We start from the raw sequence: 23,983 nt of genomic DNA on the forward strand, positions 1-23,983 counted from the left end.
GGAGTTTTACTGACTCAATGAAATGTTGCTTCTGGTCTTTATCTTTGGAAGGTTGGATTTATTTTGATAATAAATATTTCATTCAATTGCAGATCTTTTTAATGATATTATGATATTTTTTATTTCATTATGTATGCCATTGAATGTAAGATAATATCTCCTTTTGTGTTACCAAAACTTATGAAAATGTCAGTTATACATGTACATGCAGTGTATATCCCACATGAGGTTGGATCTATGTAAAAATTTGTATGTTTGTTTGCATGTATAATTGTATATATGTGTGTTTGAGCTTCTATATATTTCAGAAGAGATTTCAAATTATCTTCAGAGCAAGAATAGAAATTCATGGTTTATTATTGAACATACTGAGACAAAGAGTAGTTAATTACGTAGTTGTGTGGTGACTTTGGTGAATTTTTTTTAAATACAGTCACATTAGTGTTGTAGTAGGTTCCGTGGGCTCTTTGTTTTTGATAAGATTGATCCATGGACTCTTAGTCTATGGAAGATGATCATGTGGTGGTCTCCTGGGTTGTCTAAAAGTTGGGATTGGCATCTTAGTTACCATTTCTCCCAAGCCAACAAGTTGTAGTGTATCCAAGCAAATGGCCTTTCTTTTCTCAGTGCTGTGAATCTTTTTCGTAGTGCTACAACTTGTTGGCTTGGGAGAAATGGTAACTAAGATGCCAATCCCAACTTTTTCTGTTTTCTAAGTACTATAGTTGAAGCAACACAGCCTACTGCTAAGTAACAGGTTAGATCTACAATTTCATTTTCGTTATTAAGTTTTTTTTTTTGGGTGAGGTGGGGGTTGTATCTTTTGTTAAATTGGAGGTGGTAATGTCTTTTCACAGCTTGACTGATCTTCATGGGTGGTGCCATCACTTTGAACTTGGATGATTCATTCATGCACTGATTTGCACTAAATGAGAATGTGTTGCCTCATTTGACTTTCTCAATCAGTCACTGATTCGTGGTAATATTTAGGTTGTATTGATTTCAACATTCTGACAAAATGTATTATAAAGATGTCATGATTTATGCTTGCTTTTAGATTGTACTCTCTTCAATGTTCTGATGAAGTGCATGAGGAATATATGGTGATATCACTTGCATTTATAAAGACTTGTGATGTCTTAGAATGTATACTAGGTGGATTAGCAAATAGCCCCATTAAAAAACAGAGGAATGGAAACAGTAAAGCCTCTTGATTTTAGTTGTCTTTCACACCATGATGCTGTAGTTGTCCTTTCGTTATAATTTATAGTGGATTTAGTTTTTGAATTTTGACCAAGAATGCTAAAAGAAGCTTTTTCCCATTGTATAAACTATTTAGATCCATGATAAACATATTTTAGAATACAGTTAAGTATTTCTTAGATATCTTGTAGGAGCCTAGATGTTCCAGTGCGTTTGACAAGAACAAAGCCTCTGGTATGATATGAGTTTTGTATACACCGAACTATTAATTTTGATAGCATGATGTCCATGATAGTTTTTCTGTTTGTTTTTCCTGGGGCATGTTTGTTAGAAATTATGACAGAGGCTGCTTGGGAGGCAATTTAATTGAGTGGCCGGTTTAATAGCTTGGTTTCCTGCAAGATGGCACGTTACTTCATTTTGAGGTTAGAGTGCCATTTCAATTGGCAAAAAAATGTTTTTCGTGCTAAATAGGATCACAGTGATGTTTTCCATCACAAAATTAGGCATTAGATGGTGTTGGGAGTGATACATCTCTATATGGTTCACATGAAGGAGAATGAAGCAGATATGTTAATAAAGAATGTTTCTACTGGGAAGTTCAAACATAGCTTGAACTTAATTCTTGTATTGGTGATAGGGTATGCACCCCTACTCATAAAGTGGTGCATGGTGGTGCCTTGTGTGGAAGTACCATGTATTTGGAGACCCTCTCTCTTTTTTTATGAGAATTTATAAATCATAGATACTTCTAGAGGGTAGCCAAACTCATATCGTATCCATATTGGATTCCAATACGCTTTACATACTCCTCAGATTTGCGATAGATATTTCAGAAACATATCTTATACTTGTATACAGATAACATTTTTTGAAATGTATCGAATGTTTTTTAACATGTAGCTGGAAAACCACAAATATTTGCATGACATTCTTTTTGTGTGGAAAATGTTTTATTTCTAATTTCTGAATAATTAAAGAAATCAACACAAGGCTTGATAAAAAATATAACATCCTCTAAATGCTTGTACATCTATTTGTATTTAGTTTCATATTTTATTGGCACTCTGTTATATTTGTTTTAGATAGAACATGGTAAAATACTGATGTATATGTGGAAATTATATATTTTATAATAAAGGTATCTCTGCCGTATCTCATCTTAAAGTTTCAAGAAGTTTTATATATACAAATCTTTGTAATTGTATACCATATCGCCATTTCTGCGTCCATGCATCATAGATGAGAATACATGCCAAGGTGGAGATTGTTGTGTCTGGATTTATGATCTAATTTGCTTGGTGTGGATATAAACTGAACGAGAAAATTTTCTGAGGTCTATCGCAGAAGCATAGCAGGGAACTCACCATTGAGTCGCTGATTTTTTTTGGGGGTTTGGAGCAGGGTCTCTGCTGTGTGGACAACACTTGGGATTTGGGTGTTTAAAAAGCACTTTTTCATTATGTTATGGGGCGAGAAAGAAAGTCGTCGTTGTTACTGCATAGGGGTTGAGAATGACACTTTTTACTGTCTTCCTTTCTTGATAGTGAAGGATTGATTTCTCTCTTGTCTGTGGATGTGGGCGACTTACCAAACCATGTTAATCTTGATGTAATTTCTTAGACTTTATTTTCTGTTTGATTTGAGTGCATATAGGTGTTCTGTGCATAGCAGAAGAAATAAGAGGCCTAGAATGTTTCATTTGATAAGGACTTTTTTCTATGGGTGCCTATTGCCAGTGCCCTAATAGTAGGGAGTCCATATTGGAAAATAGTATTCTTGATGTGAGACTGATTAGTACAAGAGAAGGATGCAGGAAAATAGGAGAAAACAATAGGAAAATAAATGGCACATTAAGAGTAGACAAACCTCAATCAGGTCTTAATGCTCAGTATTTGATATGCTCCTCATGATTACACATCGAGCATTTGTATGGGCTTTGTCCTAATACAAAATGATGAAACCGTCTCTAGGAAATAGTAGCATGATTCATGACCGTGCTTGAAGAGTTCTAGTGAATTTGGGTTGCTGGAAGGTGACTTTATGATGCAAACGAAAAAAAATTCAATTCTTGATGTTGTGGAGCTGTTTTGGCCCAAATTTGAGCTCAATTTTGAAGAGGTTCTACAGGTTGAAAATATGCATGTCACCTATGAAACTAAAGTTGAAGTAGTTTTTCAGTCAATTAATATACACATTAATTGGGGTTGTCTTCTAGAAGTTAAGGTCATTTGAATTTTAGTGTGCGGTATGCTAATTTAAGCTTTCTATGTGTCTATTTACATCCCCTATGTAAGAAAACGTGTTAACGCTCTTCTTTTGAATCTTTATTTTCCCAAAGCCATTTATTTTTAGCTAAAAACATGAATTGTTATTTTCCTTTTCTTGTTGGTCTTCCCAGTTCCCAAGTCTATGAAAGCATCCAAAGGCATGTATCAGTAAAATATAGTGTTTTTGAATGAAACTTGAAGACTGGCATTTGCCTTGTTTCTCTTCACTTCTGTATCTTCTTTGTGAGTGGTGAACTTTATCCTTTAAAACTCTGTGCCTTTAAGCAGTGGGTTATCTGTATCTTTAGAGTGGCAAGTTTCCTTGCTTCTGAATTTTTTTGGTGGATTCTGTTGAGTGTTGAGTAAAGCTACTTGTTGTGTGTTCGTGTGTGTGTGTGTATGTTTGTAATTTGCTAGTTCCTCATTTCTAGCAATCTGGTATTTAGAGCCTAGTTCTTATGGCTGTTAGTGGTTGTTATGTGCTAGAACATCATGAGAGAGATATTCGTGATTTTAAGTTGGACGAGATGAGAAGGCAAATCTAGGAACTCCAGCAATGTGTTGAATGTTACAAGAATTGTATTGTTAATGAAAATAATTTTGAAAATGGTTCCAACAATGATCATGGGGATGTTAACCATCATGTCTCTGATGATTCCTCTTCTCGTCAACGTGGACAAAAGAATCAAAAGTTTGTCAGAGATTCTAGTGCTAAAGTGGATTATTCTAGAATTTGAAGAAAGAATACAACCTCATGATTTCATTGATTGGCATTTCAAGGGGTACTTGGATGAATGCAAACTGATGGTAGATGCTGTGAAACTCAGAAAATATGCTTCTATTGGAAATAAATCTCAAGAAGCAAAGATCTAGTGAAGGAAGAAGCAACATCAAGTCATGGGAGAAAATGAAAAGGGTGCTAAAAGGAATTCTTGCTAGAACACTGTAACCAAGAAAATTTTCGAAAATTTCATAATCTGAGTTAAAGAGATCTATTTGGGGAGGAGTACACAGTGGAATTTGAGCAGCTAATGTCGAAGTGGAACATAGTTGAAGCTGAAGAACAAATAATAGCTGGCTTTTTTTTGGGGGGGGGGGGGGTACTTTACAGCCTTATTGGAGTTTCAATGATGTGAGAAAAATTGTGTTGATAGTAGGGAAACAACAAACTATAATTTGAAGTAGTGGTTTTAAATATGGAATTAGGGAGGGCTCTTCAAACTGAGGGAGTGCATCCATGTTGAAGCCTAATACAACAGCCAAATCCTCTCATCTTCTGAGGCACCAGAAAGAGGTAATGTTGAGGCTGTACCTAAGTTAGCTTGTTCATCAAGTGCTAGCTAGGGAGGGCTCTTCGAACTGAGGGAGTGCATCAATGTTGAAGCCTAATACAACAACCAAAACCTGTCATCTTTTCTGGCACCAGAAAGAGGTAATGTTGAGCCTGTCCCTAAGTTAGCTAGTTCATCAAATGCTAGCTCAAAAAAGTTTTTTAAGTGTTAAAGAATATGGACATATTGCTTCTGATTGTCCAAATTGCAAATTTTTCTCTATGATAGATGAAGAGTAGAAAATGTAGATGGCTTGCCAAGTTAAATAAGGAAGAAGAATTAACTTATGCTGAACAAGGAGATTTGCTTGTCATTCAAACGAGTTTTGAGTGTTGCCCATGTAGAAGATGACAATTGGGTTTGTTGCAACATTTCCCACACTAGATGTAGTTCTATGCATTTTCTAGAGCCAATTATGCATTCCACAAGGTTCTTTAATAAGGGAGGCTATTATCTTTGAATTTCATAGCGGTGGTCTTGCTGGACATTTTGGCAAAGATAAGATGCTTGCTCATCTTCTAGAAAATTACTATTGGCCGAAGATGGAAAGAGATTTCATTAGGTTTATTAAGCATTGCAAAACATGCAATGTGGCCAAAAATCATAGTCAAAACACAGAATTATACATTCCATTGCCGATAGCTAAAGCTCTATGGGAAGATGTCAGTATGGATTTTGTCCTGGATTGTTGCAGAAAAAAGATTTTGTCATGGTGATGGTTGATCGTTTCTCTAAGTGGCACATTTCATTCCATGTAGCAAGACACTGGGTGGTACTAATGTTGCTGATCTATGTTTTGGAGAGATTTTCAAAATCCACGGTATTCCAAAAAGAAAAAAGAAAAAAAAAAAGAAAAAAAATCACTATAATGACTTTAGATTGGGATTCCAAATTTATGAGTCATTTTGGGCCCACATTGGAGAAATCTTGAAACTCATCTTCAATTCAGCACCATTTTCCATCCCTAAACAGATGGTCAAACAAAGGTTGTAAACACTAGTTTGGGAAATCTTTTGAGGAGTTTGATTAAGATTAATATTAAAGTTTGGGATGTTGTTTTGTGACAAGCTGAATTTGCTTACACTCATTCAAGTAGCCAAAGTACTGGTTGTAGTCCTTTTCAAGCTATTTGTGTTAGAATCCACTGAGTCCATTGGATTTGGTTCCTCTTCCAACTGCTAATAATTTTAGTGAAGTGTAAGAAAGTAAAGGGCGTCCCCGGGCCATTAGGCTCCCCGCTTCGTGAGGGTAAGTGAAGTGGAAGAAAGTGCTAAACAAATTTAAAAGTTGCATGAATAGATTCACAAGAATGCATAGTAAAATGAGAAGTATTGTGGTCAAGGCAACAGGCATTGAAAAATTTTTGAATTCAAAGAAGGTCATCTAGTTTGGGTCACCTTGGAAAGGAGAGGTTCCCTTGAGGCCAATTTGGAAAGTTCAAGTCAAAGGCTGATGATCCATTCAAAGTTCTCAAGTGGATTGGTGAAAATGCATAAAAAACTGAACTTCTAGCTAATTATGATGGTTAGACACTTTCAACGTTGCTAATTTATCTTCTTATTATGGTGATGATAGCACATATGAGTTGAGGATGAGTCGTCTTCAACTGAGGGAGCATCACACAAGAGTGCTCAAAAAGCTCTAGTGAGTTGGGTTGTTGGAAGATAACTTAATGATGCAAATAAATGCATTTTCTTGAACTTGTGGACCAAGACGTTTTGGCCCAATTTTGTGCCCAGTTTCAAAAAGGTTCTAAAGCTTGAAAATTTGCATGTCACCTATGGTTAAAGTTGAAGTGGTCTTTTCAGTAGATTAAATTACACATTGATTGGTGTTGCCTTCTAGCAGTTATGGTCATTTGAATATTGACTTTTAGTGTGCAGTCTGTCTGTTTAAGCTTTCTACGTGTCTGTTTGTATTCCCTATCTAAGAAAACATCTTAAGTTTTTTTGAGTCTTTGTTTTTTCAAATTCAATTATTTTTAGCTGAAAGACTGTAAAGTAGCATTTCTCTATGCATAGTCGGCTATTCCAACTCTTTAAAAGCATCCAAAGGCATGTATTAGCAAAAATAAAGTGTATTTGAACGAAAATTGGAGACTCTGGCCTTTGCCTTGTTTCTCTTTAGTTCTTATTTCCTTTGTGAATGGTGAATTCCATTGAGTGGTGGGCAAAGCTACCTGCTGAGTGTGTGTGTATGTTTGTGTGAGTGTGACTGCTAGTTCCTCATTTCTAGTAATTTGGTACCATAGCAAATCCCTGAATAAGGAAACATGGTTTGGGAAATAAGAGCAAATCCCTACATGCTGAAAATTATAACTACTCCAAATATCCTAATTTAATGCCTACACATATGGTAAACATGAACATCTCCAAATGCCTTAATCATGCACATGCATGACCTCTTGACTTCATCGTCATTATCTTTTTGGTTCTTTTTTTTTTGCATAAAATATAAAATTTCTGTCCGGACTTCAAATTCACATAACCAAAATAGGTTAGAATTTTTAGCAGCTCAGTGAGAATTCTCGAGGTTTCCGAAGTATTAATGAACATCACTGGAGAGAGAGAACCTGCAACTTTTATTTGGTAGGTCCTTCAGGCATTTGAAGGATGAGGAACTAACAAATCATGCAAAATTGGAAATGAATGATGTAATCCACAAATTTGAAAAATAAGTACGAATGCAAGTGGACAAAGTCATTCATGATTTTAAATTCTACATACATGATCTCACTTGCATCTTCAGCCTTGGGCTGAATGGACTTACACTACACGGATGGCTTATTCTTCATAATTTCAACTGTTGTAAAGTCAAAGATGGAGGCAAGAAGAAGAAAAGAGAAGAAGAAGAGAGCCAGAGAAAGGAGGCAGCAGCTTTCTTGGAGAGTTATGTTCAACTTTAGGCCACCCTCCTATATATTAATAATAAAAAGCTTGAAAGACACAAACACCCCTACTTAGATCACATAATTACTAAAAAAAATCCTCTCTTCTAAACTCCTTAAGCTGGAGTTGTATAAATATCATCTAACCTTGGCTTGTTGCAACTTGCAACCATTAGACAAGACGGACTTAAATATGCCTTCGTGAAAACATTGCCTAACTGATCCACATATTTCACAAATGTAGTCCTTACAATTTACTACCTTCTTTAATACAACATCCCTCACAAAATGATAATCAACTTCAATTTGCTTTGTCCTCTCTTGAAACATTGGGTTGCTAGTGATATAAATGGCATCTTGATTACCACAAAACATATTGATGAGATTTTTAACCAAGAAGCTCATCTTTGACATAAGAGACTTTGACCACATAAGCTTACTGATATATGAGCCATGACTTTGTATTTTGCTTCAGCACCAGATCTAGCTATAGTAGTTTGCTTCCTGCTACACTAAGTAATAAGATTACTTTCCACAAATGTACAGTATTTAGTGGTTGACCTTCAGCCATCAATTCAGCCAACCTAATCTGCATCAGAGAATCCCTTGATGTCACAATTTCTATTACATTTTTATTTATATGTCAGACTTCTACCGGAAGAGCCTCTGAGATACCTTAGAATCCTACAAAAGAGCATTCTATTGTGGTTGTTTGGGATTTTTCATAAATGGATTCACCATCCCCATAGCAAAGGATATGTTAGGTCTAGTGACAGTCAGGTAAATCAACTTGCCAACCAACTGCCTATCGATATTTATCTTCAAAGTTTGGTCCAACATCCTTAGGTAGCTTCACATTAGGATACAAAGGAGTATCAATTGGTTTAGTTCAACATACTATAGTCTCATTTAGCAAGTCCAAGGTATATTTTCATTGAGGTAGATTCAACCTTATGTTACACGGTACAATCTCAATACCAAGAAAGTAACATAGAACACCTAAGACCTTGTTTGAAATTTTTCTTGAAGCCATTGCTTGACATGTGGAATCCCATTTGGTTCACTACCAATGATGATGATGTCATCAACATAAACTACTAGAAACACCACACTTGTTTCACTTTGGCAAACAAAGATTGAATGATTTAATTCAATGAAACCAAATCTAGAGTGCACCTCACTAAATTTATCGAACCAGGCTCGAGTAGATTGCTTAAGACCATAAATGGCCTTATGCAACCTACATACCTTACCATCCTCCCTTTAAGAAACATACTTAGGAGGTTGCTCCATGGAAAAAAAAAAAAAAAAAACCTCTTCATGCAAATCTCCATACTAAAGCATTCTTCACATCCAATAGGTATAAGGGCTGATCAAAATTTACTTACAGTGAGATTAATACACGAACAAAATTTAGTTTAGGAGCAAGAGAGAAGGTCTCAAAATAATCAATACAATATGTTAGTGTATCCCTTGGCAACCAATCAAGGCTTAATTCTATCAATAGAGAGCATGGTTCGAAATCGCGGTCACGGGTAACGTCGCGTAACGGTCGCGGGTGTCGCGGGATGCGGGAGACGCGGGTGTTACGTAACGGGAAGGGGGTGTAACAGTCGTGAATTTTTTTCACACATGCACAACCATGCCAAAATCGAAAAATAAGCATGAAATCCATTAATACATGATTTTTAATGAATTTTAAAGGTCTTCATTCAACCTACAAATGTTTTTTAATAGGCATTATGATTTTTAGATTAATTTTAGTGCACTATTTATAAAAAAAATATATTTTTTTATAATTTACATTACTTTAAAATTTACAATTTAACAAAATAAATGTGGAATTGTAAATCTTACAATTTAATTATTTAAATGGTAATAGACTTGAACTTGAGTCACTTAAGAGTTGAGACTTGACTAATTGTGTACAAATTAGAATTTATTATAAATTGTAGATCTAATATTAAATTATTAATCGTCAAGGACCTCAAGGTATTAAAAAAAATAAATATGTAGAATATTAGTTAATATTTTTTTGACTAAATCTGTACTAAGTTTCTAAGTTCTAAGTTTTAGGTTCTAACTCTGTAAGAGCCTAAGTAACTCTATAAATTTTATATTTTAAAAACTTTATACTATTTTTTTTATTTTAATTAATAAATTCTACTTATACAATCATTATTAATTTACAATTGTTAATTTGTATTCTAATTAAATAATAAATAAACTAAATTTATATACTAATTATATTTATAAACTGAAATTATAAAACAAAATTTACAATTTATATACTAATTAGTAATTAAATAAATTGAAATTTATAATTTATATAAACTATAAATTGAAATTATAAAACAAACTAAATTTAAAATTGAAATTTACAATTTATATACTAATTAAATGAACTGAAATTTACAATTTATATACTAATTAAATAAACTGAAATTTACAATTTATATAAAGCAATAAAGCATAAATTGAAATAATAAAACAGAATAAATTATTAAGCAATAAAGCATAAATTGAAATAATAAATTACATACCCACTGGCCACCACCCATTACCCAGTTACCACTTACCCAATACCCAATACCCAATACCCACTCCTGACTCCCACTCCCACTCCCACGGAAGTTGCGAGCCTGCGCTGCGAGAGAACTGCTGGCCTGCTGCAACTGCAACCTGCAAGCCTCCAAATTTTGGAGGAATCGAAGGCTTGCTGATTTTTGTGTTCTTGGACGAAGGAGATGAATGAGGGACCGAGGAAGACGAAGTTGTACGAAGCAGATTTTCGGGGTTTTAGGGATTTCGAAGCTTCAGATCAGCAGATCGAAGCTGTACGTACGAAGGAGATGAAGAATCGAAGAGCAATTCAAGTGAAGAGGGAACTGAACTCAGCTTGCAGACGGCAGATGTAAGGGTCCGAAGGCTCGAAGCTGCTTTTCGGTTCTTCGGGCTTTGGAGGATTCAAATGACGATATCAGACGAAGGAGAGACGCACAAAGTGGAGCAGATTCGAGGAGACAAGGTACGCTGTAAGGGGCTTTCGGCCGTGACGTGGAGTAACGGACGTTACGTTCCATAACGTTAGTGTAACGGCCATTACTCATGTGAATTTTTGGCTCGTTGCTAATGCAGCCTGTAACGGAATCGGTGACCTGTTTTTCCGTTACGTAACGGCCGTTATTTAATACCATGATAGAGAGGTTAGGAAGATCCACCAAATCCTATGACCCTCAAGTGGTCTGTGCATTTGTTGCTACATCCATTACATGTTTCCACCCTGGTTTAGCAAGTGCTTCAGCTTGTGATGAAGAGATAGAGACGAGTCATTGACAAGGCAAAAGAACACGTAGGACTAGGAAGGTGTTGAACTGAAACAAAATGAGCAATGAGAGAAGCAATTAATGTTTGTTGTATGCATGTTTGGGTACCTTTCCTATGTGTAGTTGGCAAATCCAAATCACACTAGGATGGGTTTGGAACTAGAAGGTGAAAAGTGGAGGGTAGAAGAGGTGGTTGCATGGTAGTAACGATGTCTGTGCCTGCTTTTGGTTGTTCATCAACCCTCAATTGTTTCTTTGGGTCAATAAATAATGGATCTAGAGGAGGATCATAAATTTTATTTGAAGGGATAGGGGTAGGGATAGGAGGATTAAGGCATCCGAGGAGCCAAAAATCATTGATGGACCCAATATATTCATCCATTGAGGACCTAGCACTAGAGAATAAGGTGTCTCCTAAAAAATGGTAACATTTGCATTAACATATTTCCTGCGAGTTCGGGGATCATATCTTCTATATCCTCTTTTCATTTTCAAGTAGCCAACTAAGAAACATTTAACAACATGAGGAGAGACTGTGGATACATGGTTGAGAAGGGAATTGCCCCCCAGAACACTAGAGGGCATCCTTTTAAGCAGAAAACAAGCTGTAAGAAGAGCATCAGTCCAAAGAGTTTAAAGAACACGCATATGAAAGAGAGACTGCGTTATGTGAAGTAAATGTCTATATTTTTGTTCAACTACTCGAATTTTCTTAGGAGTATGTACATATGATGTTTGTTGAATATTTCTTTTGGGCAAGTGCAAAGTTTAAAGCTCATTTTGAACAAATTCATGTGCATGATCATATAAAAAAATTGGATACTAATAGCAAACTGGATTTTTGTTTCCTCATATAATCGAATAAATACATTAAGAAATTTTGACCCGTATTTTGACAGATAGATGCAGGTCATTCATGAAAAGTCATCCATAGAAGACACAAATATTGATTACCGGTCAAAATCTTGACTCTACATGGACCCTGAATATTTACATGAATAAGATAAAACATTGATTTACTATGAGACATAGCTCTAGACGGAATAGATGTCCTAGCATGTTTTCCTATTATATACATAGAGCCTTTTCTTAATTGACATGCAAAACACTCGAAACGAGAAATAGACTTGAACATAGAAAAAACTTGTTGCAATTTTTGAAGCGATGGATGACCCACATGAGCATGCTATTGATCTAAGAAACAGCATGGGTAGAAGTTGAAGAAGCTGTATGACAAGAACTGGGTCTGCCACCACTGTCACCGAAATAGTACAGAACATCCTTCTCAAGCCTTTCTCTAATCCTCTTCTTTGTCTAGAGATATTGAATACCACAATGAGAAGGAAAGCTCACAAAACAATTATGAGATTTAGTTAATTGACTGATTGATAACAGGTTCAAAGGAAATTTAGGTACGTATAACATAGAAGAAAGAAGAATGGAAGGAGATGAAAGAATATTGCCACAATAAAAAACTGTTGCAACTGAACCATCAACAAAAGCAACCTTGGAAGTGTAAAGTAGTGGGTTTTATGGACTGAAATAAGTTAGTACTGCTTGTCATTTGGAAGAAGACACTAGAGTCAATAACCCATGGTGAGCAGGATGAAGAGCCAAGAAGCTTGGTTTTACTTGAATGGGCCATAGTGGTACTAGGTGTAGAAGCTGGGTTTGAAGTTGTTGAACCATGTAGACAAAACTCTTATTCTCTTGGGACACAATAGATGATGTACTCAACTCCCCAGTGGAGTGGCAAGGTGTATTGGAAGTGTCAACTAAAGAATCACCCTTGACTTATTGGAACAAGTAGGTTTTCCATGGAGATCCCAACATCGATCAGTAGTAGGATTGTCCTTGCCATAATGTGTGCAAATTCGAGAATTGCCATGACAAACTCCTCATCATGATACACTATTTTTGCCACGACTGCCATCCAAACCTTGTCCTTGTCTAACACTACCCCAACCACAATTAAATGTACTGCTAACCATGGTTGAACTATCATGTGAAGAAGCCTAAGAAGAAGACAAAGCCATCTTTGATGATCCGTTGGATTCTAGCCGTATGCTTCATTCGTATATGAAATGGATTCATCGGCAAGAATTTGATCATAGATGGGTTGAAGCTCTGAGAACCTAGCCAAAAATTTGGAACCCAAGAACTCTGCCCTTTGCCTCTTAATCATCTCAATGTCGGAACTAACTAGTTGATAAATGTTGAGTTCCTCCCGCATACACTTTAGAGTGCTATAATACTCACTAATGGGCTTACCTTCTTGGTCATATTTGAAAACTTCTCATATAGGTCAAAAACACAAGTTTGATTTTTATCTTGTGGGAAGCTTTTATGTAGTTCATCCCATATGGCCTTTGCTGTTCTATGAAACACAACGTTTGCTGCAATTTTTGGCTCCATGCTATTCCACAACCACATAAGCAATATGCCATTCTCTTTCATCAAATCTTCATAATCCCTGGAGTCTGGAGATGTAGGAGATGCAGCAAATATTTGGACTCCCCTTTCATGTTAATATACCCACACTTCCTGAGACCATAACAGGTAGTTGGAGGATCCAACCAATTTGATGACTGATCTGTATGTTAACAGTATCAGTCTACAATAAGTGCACAACAGTATCAGGAATGAACAACACAGAAACAATGCAATATCAGGCAGTACACACAAGCACAGAGCAGAACTTCAGAACTTCAAGAGGACTGCTCTGACCTTGGAACATAAGTTCAAATATCCTTTGAGGAATTACTTGACCATTTGAAGGTGGGCAGATCTCAACAAACACCACAGGCACTTGATAAACAACTTGGCAGCACAACAGCTGCAGGTGTAATGGCTGGCAGCAGCTAGGGCTGAGTGCCCACAAGAGCAGGAAGTAAAGTCATTTAACATCAATCAAAAACCACCACCAACTGATACAAGATTGCAGCACAATCAATCACGAACACACAACATCATCATGTCACAACCAACCAGCGAATGGCAACACAGCAACAGCAGATTATAGGAACAGAGCATCACTTCATATCAGCAAATCACCATGAACACACACAGCATCCTATTAAGAATGCTGCACAGCGAAACCGAGATGAAAAGTGACCTTGAAGGCTTGAACGCTATCAAACCAACCAGAAAATCAGATTTGAGAGCTAATTACGGGAAGATAAGAGCGAAAACGGTAAACAGTGTCAGGAAAAAAAACTCAGAAAAATCAGACTTAGAGGTGATTAATGCTCTGATTCCATGATGTAATGTTAGAGATGGAGGCAAGAAGAGGAAAAGAATAGAAGAAGAGAAGAAGAAAGCAAGAAAAAGGAGGTGGCAGTTTCTCTGGAGAGTTACGTTCATCTCCATGTCTGCCCTCTTATATATTAATAATAAAAAACAACTTGAAAGAGAAAAATACCCCTACTTACACCCCATAATTACTAAACAACTATCTCTTCTAACATCAATCCCTGTAAGTTCTTTTGTGGATTCTTTAGGCTTATATTTCTATTTTGGAATATCCTTTGCACTCTCATGCCCTGTTGCTAATACAAACTGTTGCAGCTTTGGTTTTGACACGGGCATATTAAGCATCTCCATATACCTCTGCTTTTCTTCTTCAACAATAAACTCTTTTCAGTCAACCATGTTGTATGCTTTAACAATATTGGGCCGATTGCTTAGCTTGATGAATGTCAGAGTAGTTTGCTTGTAACTACTTCCTCTTTCATCCACATATCTAAAAGAGCTATTACTTTTGTCAGTTTGCTATTAATTTCTCTGATTTCCTTCGAGCAATATTCTTGTCCTATACTAGTTTGTTCTACAAGGATATGGATATCTATCTAGACCTCTTGCTGGACCAACTTGAATTGGTCCTTGGTTGCTTATGCTTTGATTTTGGGATTTTTCTAATCTGTTTTTGTTTTTGTCTTTGTTTTGTTTTTTATTTATTTTTTGTTATTGTTGTTGAACAGGATCAAATGGCTTTAAAGCTGGGACAGTCATGGGTTTGGGTTTGATATAGGTGGATCAGGTTGTAATAAAAGCTGGTTGGGCTAATGCGATTATGGGTTATATTTGTTGTTCTTTGCAAAAGAGAATAAGGTTTAAAGAAGTGAATACATGGTCTTAAATTTCCACGAAACTGTCGAAATTTCCGTCGAAATTTCCGATTTCCGTCACCTTCGAAATCGAAATGGCAGTCGATTACCGTATTGCATAATTTCCATCGAAATCTCAACGAATCATCCGAAATTTATCGAAACCTCGAAATTTTAGCGAAATTTGTCGAAATTTATTGAAACCTTGAGAGTGAAGTGAAATTTCTCTTTTAATTTATTTTTTTAAAACAAAAGGTTATCACAAGTGCTTTTGAAATTATATGAAAAAATAAACTTATAGTAATATTTTATTTAACCATTCATGTCTAAATTATCAATATTTGTATAATAAATAATATTTAAATGATTTATGAATTTCTTTTGCATTAATTGAATATGTTTAATGTACATTATCTTACAAACATGTTTGATACACATACTATTTTACGACTTTTCCACCTCATACAAAACATAGATGTATTTAATTTGTAATATATTAGTCTTAAAACTTATATTTTTATGTTTGTTAACCATTTCTAAAGTTTCACAAAGAATTCCATGCTTTACTACTAGTTTCCATTATTTTTTCAAATCAAAATCGAAATCGACATTGAAATCGAAATTTCCGTACTTTTGGAGCTTCGAAATTTGAGTCGAAATCGAAATTTAAGACCTTGAGTGAATACATGGGTTAGGGTTTTGGAAGTTCTCATTTCAATAGCACATGCAGGGGAAAGATGGCAGAGCCACAAATATGTGATGGTGGAGATGTGCAGCAGGCAGCTTGCAGTGCTTTGACCATTGCTGGCAAAGTTCTGATGATGATAGTGCTCTGGTAGTGGCCTGCGATTGAAGGTAAATGAAATTTCAGTGGAAGATTTGGGAGTTGTTCAGCAAGGAAGATTTGGGCCTTCTCTCTTGGTGATGAAGATGGTGGTGATCTGGTGTTGGACACAGCAGTAGCTGCGGCAGTTCCCTTTTTTTTTTTTGGGGAGGGGGGGTGGTGGTTTATTTCTCTGCCGTTTTTCTGCTGCTGCTTCTCCTTCATTATCATAGTAGTCAACTGCAACAAGGTCTCTCTCTCTCTCTCTGCCCCCCCTGTGCGCACTGTGAGATTGATGAAGAACTGGGGGTTCCTAGCAGTGGTGATCATGTACAGAAAAGGGCGAATGCTAGGGTATGTTTGGGGTGTGGCTCATAATACTGGACTGATGATTATCTGATGGCTAGACTGGCAGTGGGGGATGGTGGTTAGATGGCGGTAGTGAGAGAGGATTGGAATGAGGCTTTGATGCCAAATTGATGTAAGCCAACTGGCATAAGAGAAGGATGTGGGAAAATAAGAGAAAAATAGAAAGATGGGAAGGATGATGAAAGAGAGTAAAAATGAAGTCAAAATTCTGCTCAATTATGGCTTAATGCTCAATATTCCAATGTCTCTCAAGATTACACATCAAGTCTTTATACAAGCATTATCCTAATACTAAATAAAGAAACAATCTTAAAGAAATAAAATCAAATCCCTAAATAAGTAAACATAATTAGGGAAATTCTAGCGAATCCTTAACTAATGACACAGAAAATCCCTAAATGCTGAAAATTGCATAACATAATCCAAACATGCTAAATTATGCCTACACATATGATAAAATTGAACCTCTCAAATGCCTTAATCTTGCTTATATGTTACCTCTTGACTTTCACCATGATTTATACTGTTTTTTGGAATTTTATTTATCTATTTATTATTTATAGTTTGTGATTCCGAGCATCTCTATGTTAGTAGAAATTATGATAATGGTATCATTAATAACTTCATGACCTTTAACACTGCATTTGATTCCATTTCAGACAAAATCAAGCCATCTGATGTAGGTCTCGAACAGGAGGCACAAGTGGTACGTGGGTGGACAAGTTCTTCAAATGGGCGTAATGGGAGTCATAGGTCATTGCCACCAATCAAATACTTGCATTTACATGAGTGTGACAGCTTCTCTGTAAGTGTAGGAGTTTCAAGTATCAGTTATAACTGTTTTTGTTAGATTACCACTTTACATAAAAGCTTAAGCTATTAGGTTGTGAGCCAACGATGTATATCAAGCTTTAACACTCTCTTGCACATGCAGCCTGACAGCATGTGGAGAGATAAACAATTGATAAATAACATCCATTACAGGTAATACAATAATTTTTGAACACCACACAATAAACATGGGCAACAAGACTAGAACCCAAGACCTCCTGGTTTTTAGCTCTGATACCATGTCAGATCACCACTTTACCAAAAAGCTTAAGCTATTATATTGTGTGGACTCACAATGTATGTCAAGCTTTAACAATTACATCTTGGTGGTTTAGGATGTGTAATTTAAATCTTGATTTCAAACTTTTGGTCGTGTAATACCTCATTACTTTGTCTGTCTCAAAAGAAACAAAAAATTGAAAGAAAGAAAAAGAAACTTCAAAACTGAATTACAGGGTTTATTTTCTGCAGATGGGGATATTCTGCATGCCGCCTTCCTCTATCATACCTCTTCATGATCATCCTGGAATGACTGTGTTGAGCAAGCTTCTATATGGTTCATTATATGTGAAATCTTATGATTGGCTTGATTTGCCCAGGCCTTCTAATCCATTACAAGGTATGCCTTTTAAACTATCTCCCACTTCGAGCATGATAATTTTTTTTCTGAAAAAGATATGCAGACCTTTTATTAGCAAAGGAAATACATTAGGAAACAAGGGCTCCAGATCGAAGTGCAAAACTGAGTCAAACTAGCAAAATCACTCTAATTAGCTGTTGATACAGCACCAGCAAACTAATCAAACTCAACATCTACTGAAAAACAAAAACTCCATTTTGGAATATTCATATCTTAAGCTCAACTCAAGAATTCAGTATATCTTTTTCAAATAATGTCAAAACTTCACTACTTTGAGTAGAATAATTGGTGTTTTTGTTATTGAATGGCGCTTTGAAGTGAATGGCGCTTTGACGTACTCATCTTTGGTTCAAAATCAAGTATTGCCTCGTGTCTTGAATGTTCATTTCAGTTGGGGTCCGTTTGTATCAAAGATTTTGTTCTGTTGTTTTTTCTGTCTACATCAAATACTATGAAAAATTAGACTTTATCCTAATATGATTGAAAATTATGAAAAATCAAAAATTAAAATTTGTTCATTGATTTCGTATGTATTTTTTTTTTAGTTTTCTTTGCCTTCCTTTATAGCCAAAAGTGAAAAAGTAGATTTCTTCATATTTTTCTTTCCTTGATGTTTTCCAAGTTCCAAATGAGGCTTGAAGGAATTGATTTGTTTTGTGAGATCATATTGCCTACATATAATTGACTCAAATGATCACTGTTTCCTTATGCTGTTCAAAAGCTCATGAATGAACTTCTTTTCTAGTCCCATTCTGTCGTAAATTATTTCTTCTTAGAGAATTATCTTATGCTTGCGCTTATTGTGTTTGCTAATCGTGCTAGAGTAGCTTTGAATTTTATTATGTTAATGTTATTTGAACTTAAGAATGCTGCATCTCTATTTCTTGTAATGGGATAGCATTTTGGGTGCGTCATATGTCCGAAACAATTATTATCATCATCATCATCATCATCATTATAGCAGTCACTGATCCATGCTGATTGGTGTGATATTTGCTGAATTTGACTGTTGTGGGTAAGTGGATGATGTTTGGAATTAAGTATGTGTTTATGTTTATTATCCTTGATTTATGCCTGGTAGAGGTATCAACCCGTCTGGTTCTGGTAAGCATAAAATAGCAACGTGCCCCACACTAGATCAGGAGCTGCAGCAAAAGTTGAACACCTCTCAAATATCTTCCCCTCCTTACATCTAAAGCCTTAAATCTTTGAAGTGAAAAGCTCTCCAAAGTAGGACACTCCCGATTCTCCCTAAACACATTAGAAATCCTGCTCGATACGTACTTGAGAAATAACAATATAAAAAGGTATGAGAAAAAAAAAAAAATGAAAAGGAATGAGCATTTGTTTTGCTGCTTTCCAAATACCATAAAACAAACATTGAGAGGCAAGTCTTTAAGAGATATTCTAACCTGAAGACCACTTAGAAGCTCTGATTTGGGGGTTTTGGCTTTCCAAATCATATGCTGTAAAGGAAACTGAAACTTTTAGAGTTGCGAGTGACATGATTAAAAAAAGATTTGCAAAAGAACTTCCCAAAGCTATCCGAAACCCAACAAGCAACCACCAAGCCCCAAGTCCCTTTAGGCAGGGTTGGCTACATGGATCCTTTTTCGCAATTCCTTATGACCTATATCACTTGATGATTGGAGGGCTGCCACTAGCATTAACTAGCTTACTCCTCACTCCTCGCTGGTGTACTCCTCATTGCTGTGTTATTAGAAATTTCCTTCAAAAACCCAAAAAGGGCAGATATAAGAGCAATATGACAGCTGAAAAGATGATAAAGGTGAGGATAAACTGTAGAGAAAAGAGCATTTCCAATCAAAATATTGTCCTAGAAGCAAACTCTAACTCTGTCCCTTTTACCAGCATGAAATCTAACCCAAGGAAGAAAAAAATGAAAGATTTGCTAAATAAACTTGCAAGGGCTTGCATTAGTGGCGTTAATTTCAACTTTGGCATCCTAATTCCTAACCATTCTGTTGGATCCCATATTTCCTGCCAACAACGTTAGACCAGAGGGATTTAGGCTCCAAAGTAAAATGCCATAACAACTTACCCACTAAAGGTTTTGGGTACTAGGTTTCCCAGGTCCAAATTGCCGTCATACTTCGGTTTAAAAATCCTATCCCAGCTAACCAAATGGTCCCTCTTTGACTCTCTTGCCTGTGACTACAAGAAATCATTGATTTATTTCTCAAACATGTATGAATTGTTATCAGGGACTGTACAAAAGAAGCAAACATAAAACAGAATAGAAGACAACGAGAAGAAAAAAATCACTTATCTAATAAATAAACTTGTAAGGGGTCACGTGGTGGTATCAATTCCAAATTTGGCATCCTAATTCCTAATCATTCTGTTGGATCCCATATTTGCTGCAAATGATGTTGCATCAAAGGGATTTAGGCTCCAAAGTAAAATGCCACAACAATTTACTCACAAAACCTTTTTGGATAATAGGTTTCCCTAGCCCAAACTGCCCTCACACGTTGGTTTGAAAACCCTATCCTAGCAAACCAATTGATCCTTCTTCAACTCACTTACCCTTGACTACATGCAATCTCATTGATTTCTTGAACCTATGCAATGTTCTCAAGAAATGCAAGAACGGAGCAAACATAAAAAGGAATAGTTAAAAATGAAACTTGAATTGAAGTAATGTGCCCTCTAGGTGGAGGAGATGGATTAGAGGATGTTTATCTTTTGTGGTCTTTTCCGTCTTAGTAAATGGCGACGCCAAGTCTTGGTTTTGTGTATCCAGGGGTCTAAGATAGGGAGCTTCTCTTTCTCCCTTCCTCTTTTTTTACCATGGTAGATGTATTGAGTAGGATGATTCCTATTAGACAACAGAAGCTGCTTCTCTAATTTGTTGACTATCTTACAGGTTTTTGAGAACGTGTTTGGGCTGAAATTTAATTTCTCTAAGAGCGTTATGGTGGGTCTGGGTATTAATGTGGATCCTTTTGCTAGGCTAGCTGGTTGTGTCATTTTGAATTTGGCCTATTACTTATTTAGGTGTCCCCCTAGGTGGTAATCCCAATACAGACTCTTTATGGGACCCTATTTTTTAGAGAGTGGCTAGGAGACTAGATGGGTGGAAAGGAACATTCTTCACTTTAGGGGTTTGTATTACCCTTAGCCAAGTTTTTCTATCTACCATCCCTATGTATTACCTTTTTCTCTTTTTAGAATCTTTTGAGATTGGCACGGAGGCTTGAGAAATTAATGGGAGATTTCTTATGGCCGAGTGGGGGAGAGTGTAGTAGAGATCGTCTTGTAGGTTGGAAGATTATTTGTAGGCCTAAAAAGGAGGGAGGCTTGGGTCTTGGTAACTTGGTGCATTAAAACATCTCTTTGGTGGGGAAATGGTAGGGCACTGTCCTTTAAAACCTAATCTCTTTGGCATAAAGTAATTAGCAGTAAATTTGGAATGTTACAAAATGGTGGGATGCTAAAGTGTGAATTAACAGTACTTGAAGAGTCCTTGGAAGTTTGTATCTCAGATTTATGATTATTTCCTTCATAAAGTCCACTTAACAGTGGGTAATGGGTAGCGTATTCACTTTTGGGAGGATCATTGGGTAGGGGAGATGCCTTTAGCAAGTCCTTTCTATTGTCTTTTTTGTTTATTGAATCTTCATGACACCCTGATTTCTACTTTTCTTCTTTTGCAAGAAGATGGGCATTCTTGGAACTTCCATTTTTGGAGAAATCTAAATGTGAGAGAGATTAATGTGATGGTTCTTTTTATGACCAGGTTGCTCGATTCTTTATATGTTCATTTGGGCAGTGGCAATAGGTTTTGGAGTTTAGATCCTTCTAGGGAATTCTCTTGTAAATCTTTTTTCACCTATATGACATGTGATTCAACTCTATTTGACTGCGGATCCTTTTGCTTTGTGTCCTTTGATTTGGAAAGCTAAAGCTCCCTAAAAAGTAAAAGTTGTTTTTTTTGGACTGTGATACTTGAAAGAATTAATGTCAATAATTTGCTTCAGAAGAGAAGACCTAATAAGGCCATGTCCCCCAACATTTGTGTCCTTTGTATGAGTGAAGAGACTTGTGGACATTTGTTTCTTCATTTCCCTTTCATGTTGGTTCTTTGGAATAAGTTGTTTGATATATTTGGTGAAAATTAGGTCTTTCCATACACTTTGAAGGCCTTTTATATCATTATTTTAGGGGTTTGGCATAGGAAAGGATAGGAAAGCTCTGTGACATTGCACCCTTATGGCTATAATTTGGGGTGTCTAGTTGGAAAAGAACACTAGAATATTCTAAGGTGTGGCTACAACTAACAATTTTCTTTGGCGTAGAGTGGTATATTCTGCGTCACTATGGGTGTTGACAAATGGTTTTGTTTTCATCATGTTTCTTTGAAAGACTTGCAACTGGATTGGTTGGCCCTATTGCATTGAGTTTGGTTTTTGTTTTTTAGGTTGCATTCTTTGTATCTAGTTTCTGTTGATGTAAAGGGAGGATTTCTTTTTCTCCTTGTCTTTTCTTTTCTCTTTTCCTTCCTCTTTCTAATTTTTTGATGTACATTCTTCTTTCTTTCAATTCAATTCTTTGTTTATCAAAAAAAAGTAATGTGCCCCCTTAGGGTGAAAAAGCCTCAACTCTGGGATGGGCCAGCCGTAGGTGACACCCTTGCCATGTTTGCTAATTGAGTTAGAACCCCTATTATCTAAGTTCATACTCGCTGTACCACTCTTAAGAAGATTATTCTTAAACTCGACACTCTTTAAAAAAACTCGCCAAAGAATAAGCATGTTACCAAAACCGCATATCTCATCATTGGAAAGAAATTGAATATTATCATTAGCAAACTATAAATGAGTCAGCGTCACATCCTCAACACCCTCACTAATACTCTTCACCACACTCCTCCCTTCTCAACTAATATGTTTGGAGTAAATATTTAGGCAATCCATTGAGGTGAAGCCTTGACTCAATGGAAAGGGTGTTATATCCAAACTTGAAGATCAGAGAGCATCATGAAAACAATCCTTCCAGTCATCGCGGTAAGAGTCATAAGACTATACATCTTGCCCTCCCTAAACGCCCAATGGAATGGCAATCTTGTGTACTGGGAGTTTCATCTATGGAGGATGCTAGTGCTGCATGCCTACACTCCTAGTTAATAGAGCGAAGCTATTTAAAGAAGAGGAAAAATTCGAAATCAATTTGTTAATGAGGTGCAAAATCATATTCTGGAATGTGAGGTGATTTAATGATCCTGGCAAGAGAAAGGTTGTGATGGGGTTTCTCACGATATGGAGGGTAGATATAATATGTTAACAAGAAACTAAAGTAGAAAACATGAACAAGAAACATTGGGATGAGGGAAGCTTGAATGTTGGCAGCTGGTTCTTTTGGGGGGGGGGGGGGGTGTGCACAATTGGCGACGTCTTGATTTTTTGGGATTGCAGGGTCACAAACGAAGTTGAGGCTTTGGGAGGAAAGCACTCTTTTTGAGTGTAGAAGATAAAACAAAATGGATGTCACAGCCTGGTTGATGATAAAAGGAGAGGGGAACTATGGAAGGGATTGGCATTAGGTTATGTTAGAAGAAAAGATATTCTTTCACTAATTAGGTTGTGTGAATGGGGTTATTTTTGCATTTGAGTCTTTTATAATCATTAATATATAAGGGGGCAAACTTGGAGCTGTATGCAAGGCTCCATGAAACTATCGTCTCTTTTTCTGTTGCTTTCTTCTTCTTCTTCTACTCCACCCCCCCTCTTCTTCTTTTCTTCTATTCTTCTCTACTCTATCTCTAACTTTACAAGATGGTATCAGAGTTGTACCTAATTTCTCTATTGCAGTGGCCTCCTTGGATGAATCTATTTTGAGTCCATTATTGATTTTTGAATTCCCCTCATGTGCTGATCCTCTTGCTCCTACCATTATCCCTCTTAAAAAATCTGCTGCTCCTTTTTCCAAATCGATCAGCTATAGAACCAGAGAAATTATTGATGATTTATGAACGATGGAAAGCAATCATGGACATCACTACCACCATGCAACCATTTCTTTTGCCCATCACTGTTTCGATTTCTAGTTTTTGAGATCTATCCCAATGTGAAGAATTTGCCAGTTGCTCATAGAAAAGGTACTTAAACATGTACTTAGCAGTCTTTAGTTGCTTTTTCTATTGCTCATTATGTTTCAGTTTACGCTCTTTTGTC

General features: G+C 36.3%; 1 protein-coding gene across 2 annotated transcripts in view; it reads left to right on the forward strand.

The window, feature by feature from the left end:
* LOC131149216 (plant cysteine oxidase 5) overlaps positions 1 to 23,983 on the forward strand; it is a 58,973-nt gene that overhangs the window by 13,020 nt on the left and 21,970 nt on the right. For both annotated transcript variants that reach the window (XM_058099466.1, XM_058099467.1), the window contains exons 3-4: positions 16,975 to 17,120; positions 17,618 to 17,765. In XM_058099466.1, the coding sequence (XP_057955449.1) occupies positions 16,975 to 17,120; positions 17,618 to 17,765 (294 nt within the window). The remainder of the gene's footprint in view (positions 1 to 16,974; positions 17,121 to 17,617; positions 17,766 to 23,983) is intronic.

The sequence above is a fragment of the Malania oleifera genome, chromosome 2 (assembly GCF_029873635.1).
Source record: "Malania oleifera isolate guangnan ecotype guangnan chromosome 2, ASM2987363v1, whole genome shotgun sequence".
NCBI lineage: Eukaryota > Viridiplantae > Streptophyta > Magnoliopsida > Santalales > Ximeniaceae > Malania > Malania oleifera.